Here is a 19,110-nt window from a genome sequence, read left to right as displayed (position 1 = left end):
CAGCTCATACACACTGAGCTATGTTACAACACTGAAGAACTCAAAGGCTATTACTGAAGAACATACAAGGTCTCAGAGCCAGAGCTAAGTCCATAACGAAGTGGTACTGCTGGGAATTTTGGATGTATCTCTGGCTATATCCAGAGGAATCCTAGTTTCTCCAACTTTATAAATACCAAGCAAAATGAATGGTCTACAGCTAAGCAGGAACTGCAATCTCCCACTCCACCAACTGGCTAAATTCATGCCAGTGACAGCCCAGATGGTAGGTAACTATAGCAATACTATGCTGGCCTCAGCCACCATGCTCTGCTCAGGAACAAACCCCAGAAACATTCCTAAGCATTGAAGGCATAAAATGACTGAAATTACTTCTGGGCTTGTAAATTTCACAATGAACATTACAAACCCACAACTCCTTAGTTTAGCCAGCACTGTTGATCCTACAGGAGAACTGGAGAGGGACTTTTCACAAAGACATGGAATGACTGAACAAGACTGGACAAGGGGTAATGCTTTCAAACTGGAAGAAGCTTGATTTATACTAGACCTTAGGAGGAAATTCTTCCCCATGAGAGTGGTGAGGCACTGGAACAGGTTGCGCAGAGAAGTTGTGGAGGCTCCAACCTTGGAAGTCTATAAACCCAGGTTGGATAGGGCTTTGAGCAAGCCAGTCTGGTAGGATGTGTCCTACCTAGCCCATTGCAGGGGGATTGGAACTAGATGATCTTTAAGGCACCTTCCAACCTAACCCATTCTATAATTCTAAGATCCCTGGCATTGATGAAGGCCTTTAAGAAATGTATGACTGTGTAACTTCAGACTGTGCAGGAATGCCTCCAGTCCTACCCAAACACAGAACATTTTAGACCCAGAACATTTACTATTGGGTACTAGTATTGTATCTTATTTGAGTGCTTGCTTCACTCTGCCATTCCTGGCCATAATTGATTGAAGAGTTCGATTACGTTTATGGGAATAAACCATTTTCCTCTTCATTTTAAATGGATTAAATTCTTTTTAAACAGCTAAAAGTGTAAGAATAGGTTTTATGGCTGCTATTGGTAAAACTCCTAATCTAGTTTTAAGATGATGTTCCTCTATCAATCTATAACACTTGACGTAGCATTACTTGGTTTTATGTTGCAAAGCTAGAGTTGGCTTTGTTTCCTTCTCCCCCCTGTTAAGAGAGGAAAGCCTTTCATAAAACAAGGCTAACAAAGACATGGATAAAGAATCTAAGAGACTATAAATATTTTACCCCAAAGTTATTGTACAAAATCACAATGAAACTGTAGTTATTTTGCTACAAAAATAGACAGAGGAAAAGTTAATTATTAGGAAGAGCTAAACATGCATGAGGGAGCACTATGGCTTCAAAGACGTGAAGGAATGACTAACATATTCCATTATGTAAATGAATTCAAAGATATTTCACAACTGATCAGCTAGGAGGGACATAATGATTTATAATTCAAATAACTGAGCTTTGAAATCAAATTGGGCTAATATATTTCGAAATATGCAAACCTGGAGTAATTGTGAAAGTAATATAAACCATGACACTAGCTCCAATCATTTGGTGCCTTTGTTGTTAATATTGTCTTCTGCTTTTTCTTCTTTGCCTGTAATCTAGTACAGTTGCTGAAATGATGGTTTGCTTTTAATTCTAGGCTATCCTTTAGAAAAAGGCTATTATACACAGAAAGGAAGAAAAAATACCAATTTTTAAGACTGTGCAGAAGTTGATTGACATACAGGGAAGCAGTGAAATTAAATAAATTATTATTTTAACCTTTCAGGCTAGCCACAATTTAATCTATATCAAATACTGAAAATTGATCCACTGGATCCAGCATCTTAACAATACACTATTTCTTTCAAAGCAATATAGACTTAATGCCTGTTAAAAAAACACTAATACAACGTGAAAAGGCCAAAGTTTGCAATGCCAGGAAGTAGTTATAAACTACTTCATATTTTTGAAATAAAAAGTACTTTGGTATTGTTATTAAAAAAAAAAAAAACCAACAACCCACAACACTATTGGTAGAGTTTTTAATAGGGAAAAATACATATCTTTAAAAGCCAAAATGACCAGTGAAATTGGGTTGTACATCATTTTCTAGGAAAAAGGAAAAACAGCCTCGACAGGTGTAATTTATCATTTTTCTGATTTAATACCAAAGAAATATATTAAAATAATAAAAAGAATCCTGAAATCCTCAAAATTTGTAGTGATAAATAGCCCTCCCTGTCTTTATTGCATTATGCCTACTAACAGAAATATTGCATGGTGGATTTTGCCAGACAAGGACGATTATTTTCCAATAAAAAGTTGCATATTAAATTCCAGCACAAAAGTGGGTGTCTAATACTTTTGAAATCTTTTATGGTTTGCCAGGGAACACAATTTTAAACTTAACTAATACAACATCATGGTGAAGAGAAGAGAACCAGTATTAAAGCTGCCTTTGTACAACCCCACCCTTCTAAGCAGCAAAGCTACTGTTCTCATCACTTTTGTTTGAAGTATTTCCACTGAAAAGTAATTGCATACATTTTTTGGTATTTGGTTTAATTTTCTTTTTAGCTGATCTCTCTTTCTACTAGTCTTTAAGCATATCACATTGATGTCTAAGATGTAAAGAACCATTGCCTTCATAAATATACATCCTGACTACGTACAGGGGGCTCAAACTGCTCTTGTAACAGTTAGCAAGTTGCTGCAAAGTAAAAACACCCAAAAAACAAACCACAACACAATTTGATCACAATTCTACTCTTCAGAAGAAAGTGTTCAGCCTGGAGAAGAGAAGGCTCTGGGGAAACCTAATAGTTGGCTTCCAGGACCTGAAGGTGGCCTACAAGAAGGATGGAGTGGGATTGTTTCCAAAGGCCTGTAGTAATAGGACGATGGGCAATGGTTTGAAATTAGAAAAGATTTAGATTGGCTGTTAAGAACAAGTTCTTTACCCTGAGGGTGAGTGGAACACTGGAACAGGTTGCCCAGGGAGGTAAATGAGGCCTCATCCCTGGAGATACTCAACGTCAAGCTGGACAAGGTTCTGAGTAACCTGATCTAGTGGAGGATGTCCCTGCTGACTGCAGGTTTGGACTAGATGATGACATTTGGAGGTCCCTTCCAATCCAAATCATTCTATGATTAAATAGCAACTTTTCTTGTTTTCTATGTCTTGATATTTTTATATCTATTTCATGACCAGAAACCACTCTCAGAATTCCTTAGTAATGCTTTACCTTCAAGTCCTTTCCCATCCTATGGCTGTGATGCCATGAGACCATAAACACAAGCATATTGTAAAGATCAAGTTAGCTGCTCAATGGTATTTCAAGTAAACATTCAGAGGAACACACAGTATGGCTTTCATTGAACAGAATTCACTTATAGAATGGGAAAACCCACACTCATCTTTCGACCCAAGGAAATAGATTCAGATTCTTACATGATTAGAGTTCTATAGAGAACAAAAATTATACCAATTGCCATATTCCAGGTGCCTTCCTTTCTGCTTGTCTAACAGCCTCCTCTAGAAAATTGCTGAGAAGTGGTTTTGATTTCAAAACAGTGAAGGATTTCAGTATTGAATGCTTTCAAGAGTCTTGGTGATTTATTATCTGCCATATCACAGTATCGTAGTCAGGGTTGGAAGGGACCACAAGGATCATCTTGTTCCAATCCCCCTGCCATGAGCAGTGACACCCCACACTAGATCAGGCTGGCCAGAGCCTCATCCAGCCTGGTCTTAAACACCTCCAGGGACAGCGCCCCAACCACGTCCCTGGAAAAACCATTCCAGGGCTTCACCACTTTCATGGTGAAGAACTTCCTCCTCATCTCCAGCCTGAATCTCCCCACCTCCAGCTTCATTCCATTCCCTCTAGTCCTATGACTATCTGACATCCTGAGAAGTCCCTCCCCAGCCTTCTTGTAGGCCCCCTTCAGATACTAGAAGGCCACAATTAGGTCACCTCAGAGCCTTCTCTGCTCCAGACTGAACAGCCCCAACTCCTTCAGTCTGTCCTCATAGGAGAGGTGCTCCAGCCCTCTGATCATCCTTGTGGCCCTTCTCTGGACACGCTCCAGCACCTCTATATCCCCCTTGTAATAGGGGCTCCAGAACTGGACGCAGTACTCCAGGTGGGGTCTCACCAGAGCTGAGCAGAGTGGGAGAATCACCTCCCTTGACCTGCTGGCCACACTTCTCTTGATGCAGCCCAGGCTCTGATTTGCTTTCCGGGCTGCAAGTGCACACTGAGAGCTCATGTTGAGCTTCTTGTCCACCAGCACCCCCAAGACTCTCTCCTCAGGGCTGCTTTCCAGCCAGTCACTGCCCAAAAGTATTGTGTCACACCACAATTAGCAACTACTTTGTAAAAAACTTCTTGCTCAATGGTCTGAAAATTCAAAGAGCAAACGTGATGAGCTGTGGTTAATAGGTTGAGAGAGGTTCTCCTTCCCCTCTACTCTGTCCTGGTGAAGTAGCATCTGGAATATTGTGTCCAGTTCTGGGCACCCCATTTCAAGAAGGGAACTGCTTGAAAGAGTCTAGAGCAGAGCCAGAAAGATTATGAAGGCAGTAGAATACCTCCATTATGAGGAAAGGCTGAGGGAGCTGGGGTCCTTTAGCTTGGAGAAGAGAGACTGAAGGGCAACCTCATTCATGTTTACAAAGATGTGAAGGGCAGTGTTGTGAGGACAGAGCGGGGCTCTGCTCAGTGATGTCCAGTGCTAGGACAAGGGGCAACAGGTGCAAGCTGGAGCACAGGAGGTGCCATGTAAACATAAAGAAAAACTTTTTCACTGGGGGGAATGACAAAGCACTGGAACAGGCTGCTCAGAGAGGCTGTGGAGTCTCCTTCTCTGGAGACATTTAAAACCTGACTGCATGCCTTCCTGTGTGACCTACTCTAGGTCATCCGGCTCTGGCAGGGAGGATGGACTTGATCGCCAGAATTCCCTTCCAACCCCTAACATGCTGTGATTCTTTTCCAACTCATGGTAAGTAAATGGATATTAGAAAAAGATACAAAAGGTCTGCAACAGATAGCAAGGTACCACTCATAATTTGGTGTAAGAACTTCACAAACATACCTGAATACAGACAAGAATCCACATGCAAAGTTGTGGCTGTTTTATCAGTAGTAATGGTGACACTGACACGGTGGGGAACTCGGATTCAGGCAACAATAAAACATGTGAAGAGGCTTGGTTTTAATACCCAATTCATGCTTCATATCTTGGTTGACACATCCTCAAAGAAGAACCAAACTGGATCTCAACCGCTAAGAGAATCAATCTCTTCTCAATATTGCTGAACTTAATGATATTGATTTAAAGAAGATTAGGAATAGGATAGATGTCTGTAAGGAAGTGGTTATACGATTTTTCTTTTGTGGTAAGAAGTAGGTGGAAATAAGCACACCTTAAGAAAACTATGCATGAAAAAGGTAAATCAAAATAAATAGATATTAATATATTAATTAGCTTTATGAAACAGTGGAGATCTCATTAATTTTTACCTTACTAATTTCAAACACTATGTTACACCATATACAAGAAAAAGGATATCCAACAGAAAGGTCATTTAGAAACTGAAGAGTTCTTGAAATCACAGGCTCACATCTTCCCCGGTATTTAAGGTTTGTAACACTAGAATAAACGAAACAAAACAGATGAGATTTTATAACAGATTTTGCTCTTGAGTAGTGATGCATTATAGTACAAATGAATTTCTGTGCTGTGCCACTGTCTTCTTCCTGAGTGAGGGACTCAAACATTTTTTGCAATATTGTTACAAAAACATTCATTTAAAAAAAATCCATCACCTGTCACAATGAAATAAATGATCTGAAGCTAATCCCTGCTTGTATATATTTTACTCTTCAACACAGTATCTGTTCTCCTAAATTCCACAGCATTTACCTGCCCAGATCTTCACAAGAGAAAAACAAATTGCTATAAATTCCCCAAGAATTTCCATAGGAGAAATGGGGCACAGAAAAACTAAAGGCTAATTCACACATCTACTAGTCCAGCCAGTTCCCAAGGAAACTCCACCTTGCACATCTTGTACTAATCCCTGCATTCTCTCTTCCCTACACCAAACGCTTAACTAAAGACACAACACATAGGGGAGACCTTATAACAACCTTCCAGTACCTACATATAAGCTGGGAAAGGACTTTTTTTACAAAGGCATGTAGTGATAGGATGAGAGGGAACAGATTGAAGTTTGAGAAGTGTAGATTTAGACTGGAGATTAGAAAGAAATTCTTTACAGTGAGGGTGGGGAGACACTAGAACAGGTTGCCAGGGGTGGTCATGGATGCCTCCCCCGCCCAGAGGTGTTCAAGGCCAAGTTGGATAAAGCTTCGAGCAACCTAGTCTAGTGAAAGGTGCCCCTGCCCATGGCAGGGAGGTTGGAACTAGATGATCTTTAAGATCCCTTCCAACCCAAACCATTCTATGATTCTATGGTACTGCATATCCCTAATGGAAGCATGGTCTGATTAATGAACCGATGTATAAATGATATAGGATAACACCAGATCTATGATCGAACCTTAGGGAACATCATGTAAACAACTCCCCACTTTGACAGCAAACTTTTAGAGTTAACCTTTTAGTGGAAGGCATTTCAGATTTGTATGCCTTCAATTCCTTGTCTGTAGAACATGAATTATGACTCTAAGTTTACGCTGTCAGATCTACTGATGAAAGGCCATGATGTAGGAGATACAATCAGCTATTTATTCTGCAATGCAGTAGGATTTCAGTTTGGGAAATACAGAATCCAAAGAAGAAATGTTAAATGCCTTTAAATTGGCATTGACGATTGCTTTTAAACATTCACAGGCTAAGGAACGTGCTACACCACATCAACTAAATCTCTTTTTCAGGAAGTTATAAACTCAAGCAAACATTTTAAGGCGTCTAACTGTTTAGTATTATTTGCTCAGGAAAAGGCAAATAACAATGCAATTAGCAAAGCAGTATTCCTCAATTTAGATTTACCAACAAACATTGATTTACTTCATAAAGTCTCTATGAAGAGCTACAGAGGTTCAGATTGCCTTAAAGAAATAGCCCACGCTAGCAAGTTCATAATTCACAGTTTATCCCTACTATGGGGAGTTCTAGAGATGTTTATAGTTGCACTAAATCCTTAACAAGTATATACCACACAAAGCAATAAAAATGAATTTGGAGTACCCAGATTTGACATCAATATCAAAATCATAAAAGGGCTATTTGCAAAAGAGCAAAATATTTGTCATTCAGCATCCAGATAAGACATTTAAATCAAAAACCAAGAAGTCTCAGTGAGAGCTTGAAGAGAAAACGAAAACTGTGTAAGGAAGACTCTTCATCCAGCATTCAAGGTACTTTTGCCTACACCTGTTCTTGCAGTTCCTAACTCTATTTGGATGCTGAAAGATGGAGTAATGATAGACAAGCTATGAAGTACTTGTGAGAACAGAGGCTGAAAAACGTCAATTATAATAGTAACAATTCCCATTTTTGTTTCTGCCTTATCAGTATCAGACGACATGAAAAACATATAAAATGTACTATTTCAACATATATAAAACTTTAGATGTATCTGAGCAAATCTGTAAAGATCCAGAGAAGTATCTTGCAATAGAAAAAGAAGTTTTGAACTATGTAAGGAAGAGACACCAAGGAATGAAAGAGGAGAAAAATCTACAGCTCTTGGAGAAATCTTTGCAAGACAAACCTTAAATCCAAGCATAAGTGTTCTTGCCTCTCTCTCAAGTGGCTTATTGATTTAAAATATGAACTACATGAAATGAAGTCAAAGGAACCCCTCACAAAGATTCAGATGAGTCACGAAAAATAAGAGCGTCATTAAAAGCTATGCCAATGCCAAATTCACCACAACATCTATAGGAGATGAGTACTGAACAAATTTTAAAGGCAAGCACAAAGTATTAATAAAAATGGCAGAGTATTTCCAATTTTTGTAACAATACCAGTATCAAAATACTGAACTGCACACAGAGATATAAACCCAAAAGAGTAAGAGCAACACGGATCCATGCTGAAAACCTGTGAGAATTTGAAAGATTCCTATGAAACAGTATTAAGAACTTAGTATACTTTTAAATATTTTGCTTTAGTTTGACATTAGTAAGAAGATGAGAATAAAACCTTAGCTTTAAGAGCTGCACCAAAGAAGCTTCTCAGCTTTCCCACCTCCAAACCCTCCAGCTCACTATAAGACTTTTGTCTGTCACCACGACTGTTACTAATGCAGTTCCATCAGCACACCAAACATCTCTTCCCTTAATACAGTGACTTAAAAGTATTATTTAAAGAATCTGTTTAACTCCACCTAAAATCTAGAAGGAAAGATAAATACTGATTATGGACACCAATTTACAGTTCTCTGGAAAATGGTTTACCCTATCATCCACAAAAAAATCCAAATAATTTGCAAGTGCTCAAAGAATTTCACAGATTCATAGAATGGTTTAGGTTAAAAGGGACCTTAAAGACCATCGAAGTTCCAACCTCCCTGCCATGGGCAGGGACCTTTTCTACTAGACCAGGCTGCTCAAGGTCTCATCCAACCTGGCCTCTAAGACCTCCAGAGAGGGGGCAATTCACCTCCCCTCTTTCCAGAATGCCTTAAACCCCTTCTCTGAAACATAATGGGCAGTTTTGTTATCACAAGCAAGCTGAGAAATCCCAGAACCCTGCACTTCCTGCACATGTTTAGGGTAGTGTACCTCAGGTACACAGGAGATCTGGTGATGCGGCAAAGCAGCAGTTGTAAAAGTGAGGCTACTACCAGTCAGACAAGATGATGACTGCTGTAAATCAGCTAGTTTGGGTCTGGTGGGATTTCTTTGTTGTCATTTGTTTGATTTGTGTTTTGTTTCTAAATAATTAAAGCAGGGAGTAATAACTTTTTTTCCATAAGGTTGACATGAACTAGAAAGCCCAAACCAGAATTGAAAGATGGTCTTGGTCTCAAGCTAGGGATATATTAAATACCCCTGCATTACAAAAATACAGAAAGATAATACATTTCAAACAGAACTTTCAAACTGTGCTATCCAATTGCCATCACAGTGCAAGGAAAATAGACATCCAAATCCCCTAAAAAGACTTGGAAAATATCTTTATTCTGTGGTACCTAATTTCAGTAATAATGAGGATAGCCATTTGTTGGCAGACAGCTCTGTATAGCTGCGTTTTAATTATTTCTTGTAGATTAGCATCACTTACAATGAAAGCTCTCTGTGGCTCAGTGACACTGATTGGATAAATCCTTTTCATTAGAGCTGGACAAAGGTGAACAGTGAAAAATATGCACATTCTGTTGTAAATAAAAGCAGAAAATTTTACTTTTTCTATGATTCATGAGTCACATCAGCATGAGGGTGGAGAAAAACATTCAAGAGATCCAGACTTTTTATGCTTCTGTATTACTTAAACATTGCCACATGGAAGATCTCTTTATTTTTATCTGTGCGCATCTACCATAGTCAAATCATTACAGCAATAACAAAACTCCAAACAACAAAACCCACCCAGCAGCAATGTTTGCATTTTCATCTTTTATTCATCTGTCATTTTATCATGACTAAAAATACCAAATATACCACATGATTTTGATGATAGTAATCGGAAGGAACCAGAAGAGGCTCATGTGTATGTGAAAAAAAGGACAAAACAAATACCAGACACTTTTGGCCAAATGCTTAGGACAGGCTTGAGAAGCAGACAGAACTGATACTATTCCAGTCTAAACAGCTCCTTGCTTCTTGCCTATACAGGGAAGGACCAAAGCAGGTAGATAGCTACTGCTCAAAGGGATGACCAGTGAAAGAAGAGGACTCCTGCTGGTTTTGGGCTTTAAGATGCATAAGAACATGTGGTATGACTGTTTTGGGAGGAAGTAGGAGCAACAAGGACAGAGAACTCCACAGAGACAGAGGAATAGCCTCTGCCTGTAAAAACCTCAGGGCAATAGGCTATAGCAGAATAAAGCAGAATAAAAGACAGACTGAGACCTCAAGTCACAGTCCTCCAGAATCCAGTAATTCACTGAACCCCTACTAGCTCCTACAATATCCCATTGCTCCCTCTTGCCTGTCTTCACCCTCACCTAACTCCTGCTAGATAACCTATCCTTTAACCTACTCTACTGTTGCTATGATGCTGAACACAGCTGAGAGGAGTTACAATTTCATGTGTATTATGAAAAAAATTGTTTGAGATGAAGTATTTTTGCAGTTGGCCTTTCCCCTCCCACACATATCCTATATGGTGATGGTCAAAGCAAGCAAAGGCAATGGATGCTAAAAGAACCATCCTGTATGTGATGAAATACAGCCATTAATGGATATTCTGAGTACATAAAACTCTGTCCCTTCAGAAATGGTTTAACAGGAATTCAGTAAAAGGCATATTCATTAACTTCCAATGGAAAGGTGATAAAAGGTCTAGGATCTGATGTGTCAGGAGTACTTTGAACTACAGTCAGAAGGTCTAAAGGACACCTATTACATTGACAAATCTCAAAATAGTTCTGTACATTGATTGAAGAATATCTTTTTCCCACAGCCTTTAATCCATACAGTGAACAGTGGCTACCGCAGCTACAACACAAGTATTTCAAATTGTATGCTGTTAATGAAAGATCACCAATGCCAAGCCGCTATTAACAAATTCAATAGAACAGATTAAAGCTACTAACATCACTTGCTTAAAACAGAGAGATCTGGGGAAAGACAGCTCAACAGAAAGTGTTCAAAAATCTCAAAGAAAAACCCCAAAACCCAACAAAATTGAAGCAAAATGTCATTTAACCATCTAAAAAATACTGAGCTTGCTTCAGACACCAGGAAACTAGAAACTCCACATATCAATCACTAAGCTATCACCAAAAAAAGGTTAAGTCTCTCAGAGCAGAAAAAAAACAACCTGGTAGACTACAGGCTGTTTGGCTACCATAAATGCAATTGCTGTGTTTACTCCTCACACCACGCATGAAATGCTTCCTGCATGCATCCTTCAGTGCATTCTCTGGTAATGAAGTAGAAGGAAATAACCTGCCATTGTGTTTTGATTCTCCCACAGTGCTAATGGCAGATCATGATAAGGTACTTTCTTCCAGCAATTTGTGATTGGAGAGACTGGTTGTCATTAGCCAGGCAACTTTCCCTTAAGCAGAACGCCTTTATTTCACAATGCTTGGCATTAGCCAAACTGAAACTATCCTGTCTCAAACATCCTTATGCAGCTAGTATAGGAGAACACCACCACTTTAACAAGAAAGTGCACACTAAAATTCTTCAGTGGTTCCTTTTAATCTAATAATAGCAGCCTCCAAGTGCCTGAATGGCGCCTACAAGAAGGCTGCAGAGGGACTGTGTACAAAGGCCTGGAGGTATAGGATGATGGGAAACGGTTTGAAATTGGAGATGAGCAGATTTACAGAATCATAGAATTAACCAGGTTGGAACAGACCTTTGAGATCATCAAGTCCAACCTATCACCCAACACCATCTAATCAACTAAACCATGGCACCAAGTGCCTCATCCAGTTGTATTTTAAACACTTCCAGGGAAGTCGACAACAAGTTCTTTCCCACAAAGGTGGTGAAACATTGGAGCAGGCTGCTCAGGGAGGAAGTTGAGGCCCTATTCCTGGAGATACTCCAGGTCAGGCTGGACAAGGCTCTGAGCAGCCTGATTTAGTGGAGGATGTCCCTGCTGAGTGAAAAGGTGATGGATTGGATGACCTTTTAAAGTCCTTTCTGACTCAAACCATTCTATGACTCTATATGAAAAATTTCACCTACTTAAAGAAAAAAAAAAGCATCTGTAGGGTAAGACAGAACAGCAGACTAATGGCTTTCTAAAATAACAGTGTGGTTAAAAATACTGACTACAGCCAGAAAAGAAAAAGGTGAGTGGTCTTACAGTTGTGTATCCTGTCCACTCCTGTTACTGCTGTGCTAAGATTATTCTCAGTAAGAGCATCAGAAGTGCTGCCAGACTGGATTGTCCCATCAGACTGCAGGGTTTGGATCCTGTAAGTCATGGTTTCACACCCAGATTTTCCAACTGGCACACAATCACTTTGGAAAGGCTCATTTATTTCAATTGATGCAAACATGAACGTGTTTATACAACAGTTTCACAGCTGAAACTACTGAAATGTCCATTTCACACTGTAACATCCATTCTGTGAAATGAAATTGATCTTCAAGCTAATCAATGAACAAATTCATGTCTTTAGGAAAACACAGTAAGCCAAGAGGAAAGAGAAAATAAGAATATAGAATGTAGAATCTAAAATGGAGCATTCAGTTTTGCTTTTTATGTACCAAGGTTGTTGCTTGTGATTTATTTTTAAAGCCTACCATGGAACACTAAAATCCTAACTATGTTTTTTTCTTAATTTATAGTTCCTGTGCAAATACAGCCCTCTCCAATCTAAACACATGTAGTACCTATCATAATACTTGTTAAATGCTGCAGTTTCCTCAGCTGGCAAAGCTAACAGAGATTTTCTTTCAATGGCAGCAACAAGTGGAAAGAGAGAAGCAAACTGATGCAGTTGGTCTGTAAACAACAGTCCTCTTTCTCGTTCCTCAGTTGTTCAAGTTTCAGTGTAGTTGGAAAGAACAAAATGAAGCTGCCTAGTGCCATGACATGGACTGCTTCCAGAAAGTGAGTATCCATCAATACTTTTTCCATTCATCACCCTCCGTTTACCTGCCTTCAAAGTATGCTCCAGATAAATATCGAGGTTTGATATCCTAAGGCAAGAAATAACACTCAGCTTCTCATTTGGAGGAAGCAAAGGCTTTATGCCTTGTTTTCCACTGCAAAGTTAAGTCATATTAGAAAATGACCCTGTCTTAATTGCTACTATTTCTCAAGGCTGGGAGTCACGGTAGTAAAAGACAGGTCATGGTTAATACTGTTTGAACAGGTCACAGCTAACCTGGCAGCACCAGTACAGAAGTTTCTCTACTAAGATCAAAGTCTACTGAAAATATTTAAAGGTCTTGTAAGTCAGATTTAGAGGACATGAAGTAAGTGACATGATGCAGCATCTTCCTCACTGCAGAGGAAGGAAGAAAACTACTAGTTTCTCTTTCTCCACACAGAACTTGTCTCCTGGGGATTCCTAGATTTTCTTTAGTGGATATTCACAATTTTTCAGAGGGACCATTTTGTTTTGCTCCAAGAACAAAAGTGATTTTAGATGAAACTCTTTTTGAGTCAGGAGAAACTATCAAATCTCATGAAGGACATAAGTAATAAAAGAGAAAATCCTGGTCGTTTTGCTGGCACTCATGGAAAGCAGCTGCAGCAGAGGCATGAGGAAAAGGTAGCTTCTCCAGAGCAGATTTCTAGGATTATTCTTATGAGAAATTATTGCAGTATCTACCAGAATATCACACCATCTTATTCTGCCAAATGCCAGGGATGAGAAGACAGCTGATAACATGGTGCCTGAAAAATCCTGCTGGTGAACCCTTATTTTTAAGAGAACAACTTTTGCCAGATCCTGCTAAGAAGCAATCCAAAAGGGCCTCCCAAAACAAACACTAGTTTCACTTGGACAGTTCCTCACTGTAAATCGCCATGAAGCTTTGCAGGCAATTCCACTGATGTCTGTGGGTGCAGGAATGAGAGGTGGGGAGGGACGGAGAGTGCTGATGCTGGGCTGTTACTGAGCAAGTTTATGAAACCTCAGCTCTATTCCCCCATAAGACATTTTGAGAAGTGATACAGACACTACGGAGAATTTATCTAGCTGCAAGTATTTATTCAGGGGCTGGCAGTACCTTCAGAAAATAAGATATGGATGCTTCTGAAAATGCTTATTCCTTACATCATATATTTACAATTTATGGAAAGCATTTTTTCTAGCAAAGAACACACTTAATGACAAAATAAAACTTGGCTTTTATGTAAACATTAAAGGCAAAACAAAATACAGACAGAATAGAACTGACAAACTCACATTTTGGTCATAAATGTTTCCAGAACATGGTTGTCATCAGTTATTCCCAAGACTTCTGACATTCGGGTGTACACCTGGAAAGAAACATTTCAACATTAACACATTAGAGATGTGTACAAGTACCCACATTTTTCAGTCATTCTAAAACCTCCACTATTTTGATTTTGAATGAGAGAAGAACAGCCACAAATGCCTGTCCCTCCAGCCTAGCTGAAGAATTTGTAAGAGAAGGCTTATACACTTGCTGCTGGGGTTCTGTGAATTTGGAACTGACAGGCTTTCACTTGTCCTTGCATACATTTCCTCCCACAAAGGAGAAGTAAATTTACCACATTCAGCTCACTCTGCTGAGAAAAATATGGTCTCTATTAAAAAAACCAAACAAACCTGTTTTGTTACAAAAAGTCAAAAAGGTATGGAGAAAACATTTCTGTTCTGTTGGTTTGTGTCCTCAGTGTGATTTGACACTGCCCTTTTGCTTGTGTTTGCAAGTTCTTTCACTGCCAGTCATAAAATGCAGTAAAATGTGTTCTTCAGACACTCGGCTTTGTGTTTGTGAAGGGAGAACAAAGGCTTTGGAAGCCAAGTAATTTGTAGCTGTTTACTTTTCATTTCAGCTCCAAGACCTGTATTACCAGCCAGGTTTTCCCAGCACCCTACCTAGCAGATCGAACTGCAGTTAGAATGCAGTAGCAAATGCGCAGCACACATCAAGTACACTTTTTTTTCCTTACCATGCAATCATCATAACATTTTCTGGTAGTTTAAGTGGCCTAACATTTAGTTTGGATAAAAACACTTAGTTGGGTTAAACCAACTTCAGAAACAGAAGGGAGACGTGCTGCAGAATTTCTTTACAATCCCCTGCCTCCTCACTCCACCCCAAGCTCAAGTAACTCCCCCATTTGCGTACCACTGGACTAATGGCAGATTACCACTCAGTGCATTTCCATTCAGCCACTGCAACCCTTAGCGACACTAAACCAAATATTGTGGGTGCTCTGCAATTCTTCCACATGATGCGATCGAGTGAAGCATCGAGTGAAGCAAGGAGAGCACCCAGCAGCAGACAGGTACCCAGCAGTGAAAGCCTGGTGCCATCTAGCTGCCAAGTTTGTTCCCTGACATTACTTACTCCACACAAATACCACTGAACTTAGCTAACTCAGTACTTCTGTTACTGTACCAAAGGTTGCTTGCAGCAACTTCTTTCTGTTAGGGATGCAATCCCCTGACTTTGCTTAAACCCTAAACCAGCAGTATTCCACCTCTGAGAAATAACAATAGTACCACCAACAAAAATAATAACACTGACAACACAAGAAATAAATAAGACAATAAAAATTGCATTTTCACACCCCAAACTTTAGTTTTAAATATTAGCATGAGTACAGAGACTTGCAGCTCTAACCAGGATTGAGGAGAACCTAGTGTCTCCTTCTATAATTGTATGAATGGATTTTGTTGTGACAAAAATCGGTGTTGAAAGGACAGTCTAAACACGAACAAAATGGTAACATCCAAGAGGAGCCTTCAAATGCTGTAAATGATGTTCACACTGTAAAGTTATCATTTACAGTAACTAAATACAGCATCAATTTCTTCAGATAGAAAAATAATCTTTTAATTTTAAACCCTATCTCTAAATAGTGCACTGCTGAAATGCTACAGCAGCTGCAGTTTTAGCAACGTGTAAGAATTTCTGTATTTGATATGAGGAAAAGAGAATAAGAGAGAGCGAGGAATGTAAATGCATCCGCAAACACAGATTTATGTTGGGAGCTTTCCTTTCTGCCGCTGGAAACCATTGGGAGAAATCGAGCATGAGGCATGGTAGCAGCATTGTGCTCTGTTGTCAAACTGGGCTCTCCCCACATCAGAGTTTAACAAATAAAATACTAAACCAGCAGTCAGTGTTGACAAAGAGCAGTGCTTTAATCCACAATTATCCTTGTAACTCTTACTACTCCTTTTATCATCCATTAGCTTTGACTCCCATTATCCCATCAAGAACTGTGTCAACGCTTTTGTCCCTGGGGATTTCCCACAACTACTCGGATCTGACAGCCAAGCTTGAGTGCTAAGCAGGATCATTACCTCTTAAATCCACTTATCTGATCCACTGAATAGTAAATTGAAAAGCTCATTAACAGCAACAATTTGATTTGTTTTCACATGTGACAGGGTCATTCCAAGTCAGCAGGAATACAGTGTTTGTAATAAAAACTACCACCCGCTCCCTAATGTGACAAATTGTTAGCTAAAATAAATGTGATATTTTAAACACCTTCTTCAAAATAATTTCCAGCACCACCACGCCCTCTTAGCATGTAAAAATAGAAAAGTAAACAACCCCTCACCACAACAATGAAAGGCCCTTAGACTTTTAAGCACTATAAAAAATTAATGATAAAGCATTTTGGATGTACAATAATAAAACACTCTTCAACAAAGAGCGGGCTCGATATTCAAAAGGCAGAGAAAACCACAGTTGAGAGAAGTCATTAGAGGATGTGGCAGTGCTCTCATCTTGAGCTGGGTTCCCATTCTCACGCCATGCTGGTGAAGGCAGTGCAGGGCTTTGGGGGCCCTGTGGGACCTTATCACCATCACACCGCCAGGTCCCCTCCCTTTGAGACCCCTCTTCCTTCTTCCAGCAAGAAAAAAAATCATGGCTTATGTTTTCACTTCCCTCCAGACACTTCAAGTAAGGAGTAGAATACTTAACTTTCAGCAGGAAACAACCAGTTTAAGACTTCTGTAAAACCATCACACAAGCAATCCCAAATCCTTGCAACTATAGGATTTATAAGTTCCAAATTATGAATCACCACACGGAACTATGTGGCCGCGCCATGAGACCTTCAAAAATGTGAGCTCAACAGTCAGATACCCCATCAACTCTCAAATCATCACCATCACCATCTTGTTCTCATGACAGTTGTTATGAATTTAAGTGAAAAATCTACACAAGTGGTACCATTAAGCCACAATGTCCAAAGGGCTTGAGAGGTGTCAGTACATACAGGTCCTTGGAGGAAGCTTGACTGATACCACCGTACAACCAACACCTTATGGGCTGTATTCTGAAGTGACAGTGATGATCATGACAGAGAAGAGACCAGACCAGCAAAAGAGCTTCAGTAACAATCAACAATTTTGAACACATTTAAAGCAAGTGTGAAGGTAAAGGGCCCAGGGTTCCTCCTTTATTTCCCTGATTATTCCATTATAACCACCTTGTGGCATCAGGATCTTCAAGGAGAACAAGCAGATTCACAAGCTCTGGTGCCAGGGATTTTTATTATCATGTAGCAAGATTAATAATCATGAAATCACACAACAGTTTGGGTTGTAAAAGATCTTTCAAGGTCATCTAGTCCAACCCCCTTGCAATGAGCAGGGACATCTTCAGCTAGACCGGGTTGCTCAAAGCTCCATCAATCTGACCTTGACCACTTCCAGGGATGGGGCACAGTACTCAAATGTGGCCTCATCAGTGTCGAGTACAGGAGGACTTTTGATGTAAGGAGATTTAGATAGAACACAGTCTGCTTTTAACCTCAAGAGTGTTCCATCATTTGATAGCATTTCAGATTTTCTTTACAAATGCTGAAAGACAAAATATTGTCACTTGTTCCAGTGTTGGTGGTTTGTTGTTTTTTGTTGTCGTTGTTTTGGCTTTGTCTTTGTTTTTGTTTTTTGGGTTGTTTTTTTTTTGTTTGTTTTCAGGAGACAGAATAAGGCACCCAGGCAGGAGCAATGTAATTCCTGAAGGAGAAGGAAAAATGATGCATCAATGCAAGTAAACTAACCTGTAAGTTTGGTGTTTTGCCATTATTATAGGTTTACAATATTTAGAAGAACAAAGTGCTACAGTCACTTGCTCCTTTTCTTTACCTCTACAGTGGAAGCATTTAGAATGATAGAATGGTTTCAGCTGGAAATCAGTTATCAGCGATTCATATTACATAATCATGTACTTCCCATCTACTTGAACAGTACCTGCTGTGCTTCAAAAAGATGAGGAAATGAAATTGTGGAAGCAGTGCTTCATAAAGCAAAACACTTGTGTGTAAAACAGTCCAAAGAAATGGAGAAATAATTCAGTAATCATGCTAAAACTTTATTTCTGTGCCTTCTCTACTCTTTGGCCCTGGACGTGCTTCACTTTGCTTTGTCTTTTGAGGTCTTCTCTTTTTGATACCATCATTATAACTCTGAAGAAGCTAATTATGTCAATTCTTAAATGTGAGGCAGATTACAGAACTGGGAAGCTCAGAATATGAGTTCCTAAAGGTTGTATGGCTATATAATGACAGTCACAGAAATTCAATAACAGCACTGTATGGAATGTACTCAAACGCACCCCATGAAACAAATTAAAACAGAGCAATGAATCTCTCACACTGTGCAAATAAGAAAACACAAGAAAATGTTGCTTTCTATATGTTTCATAAGGGCTATTATAATGAATTAAGATTTTGGATAATGAATCTTCAGAAAATTACAGTAAAGTTATTACCCGTAGGCACAGCATAAATGCTGAAGATATTAGAACTTCCTTGAAGCTCTCCAGGCCTTGCTGCAGAGAACTACCACTGCAACATTAAAGTATTTTGTCATGAACATTGAGAGCAAAAGCAGACCTTAACTATATTTACCCCAACTGGACAGGAGCTGAGTGGGGAGAGCTGGAAGCAGCTGGGAGAACTGCTCTATCCTCATGCTCTGCTGGGAATTCATGGGACTACAGCAGATTGCTGGAGCTCTGCGTCACCCCTGTGCATCACCCACAGTTAGGAATTTCCACTGCTTTCTAAAATCATACTCAGGCATTTTGAGCTCCATTACAACACAGCACAGTCTAGCTTCCAAATCCCACAGACAATGTCTGTCAAGCTGAACTGAATACCCTAACATGTATGCTAGGGTGACATCATTAATCTTTACCTCCTGACCAAAACAAGGGCTTAAAAAGCCTTGGCTTTTCTATCCTCTCCATTAGAGAGGAAAACCTTGGCTGTCTCTACTCCTGACAAGCTGTCTTAAAAAGCTAATATTTCAA

General features: G+C 39.5%; 1 protein-coding gene across 2 annotated transcripts in view; it reads right to left on the bottom strand.

Annotated features, from left to right (window-relative positions):
* Positions 1-19,110, bottom strand: part of RANBP17 (RAN binding protein 17) — a 155,604-nt gene that overhangs the window by 61,739 nt on the left and 74,755 nt on the right. For both annotated transcript variants that reach the window (XM_054168231.1, XM_054168232.1), the window contains 2 exons: positions 14,043-14,116; positions 5,594-5,674 (listed from right to left, as the gene is read on the bottom strand). In XM_054168231.1, coding sequence (XP_054024206.1) covers positions 5,594-5,674; positions 14,043-14,116 — 155 coding nt within the window. The remainder of the gene's footprint in view (positions 1-5,593; positions 5,675-14,042; positions 14,117-19,110) is intronic.

Source organism: Dryobates pubescens, chromosome 16, assembly GCF_014839835.1.
Source record: "Dryobates pubescens isolate bDryPub1 chromosome 16, bDryPub1.pri, whole genome shotgun sequence".
NCBI lineage: Eukaryota > Metazoa > Chordata > Aves > Piciformes > Picidae > Dryobates > Dryobates pubescens.
This window is presented reverse-complemented; position numbering and strand designations above follow the sequence as displayed.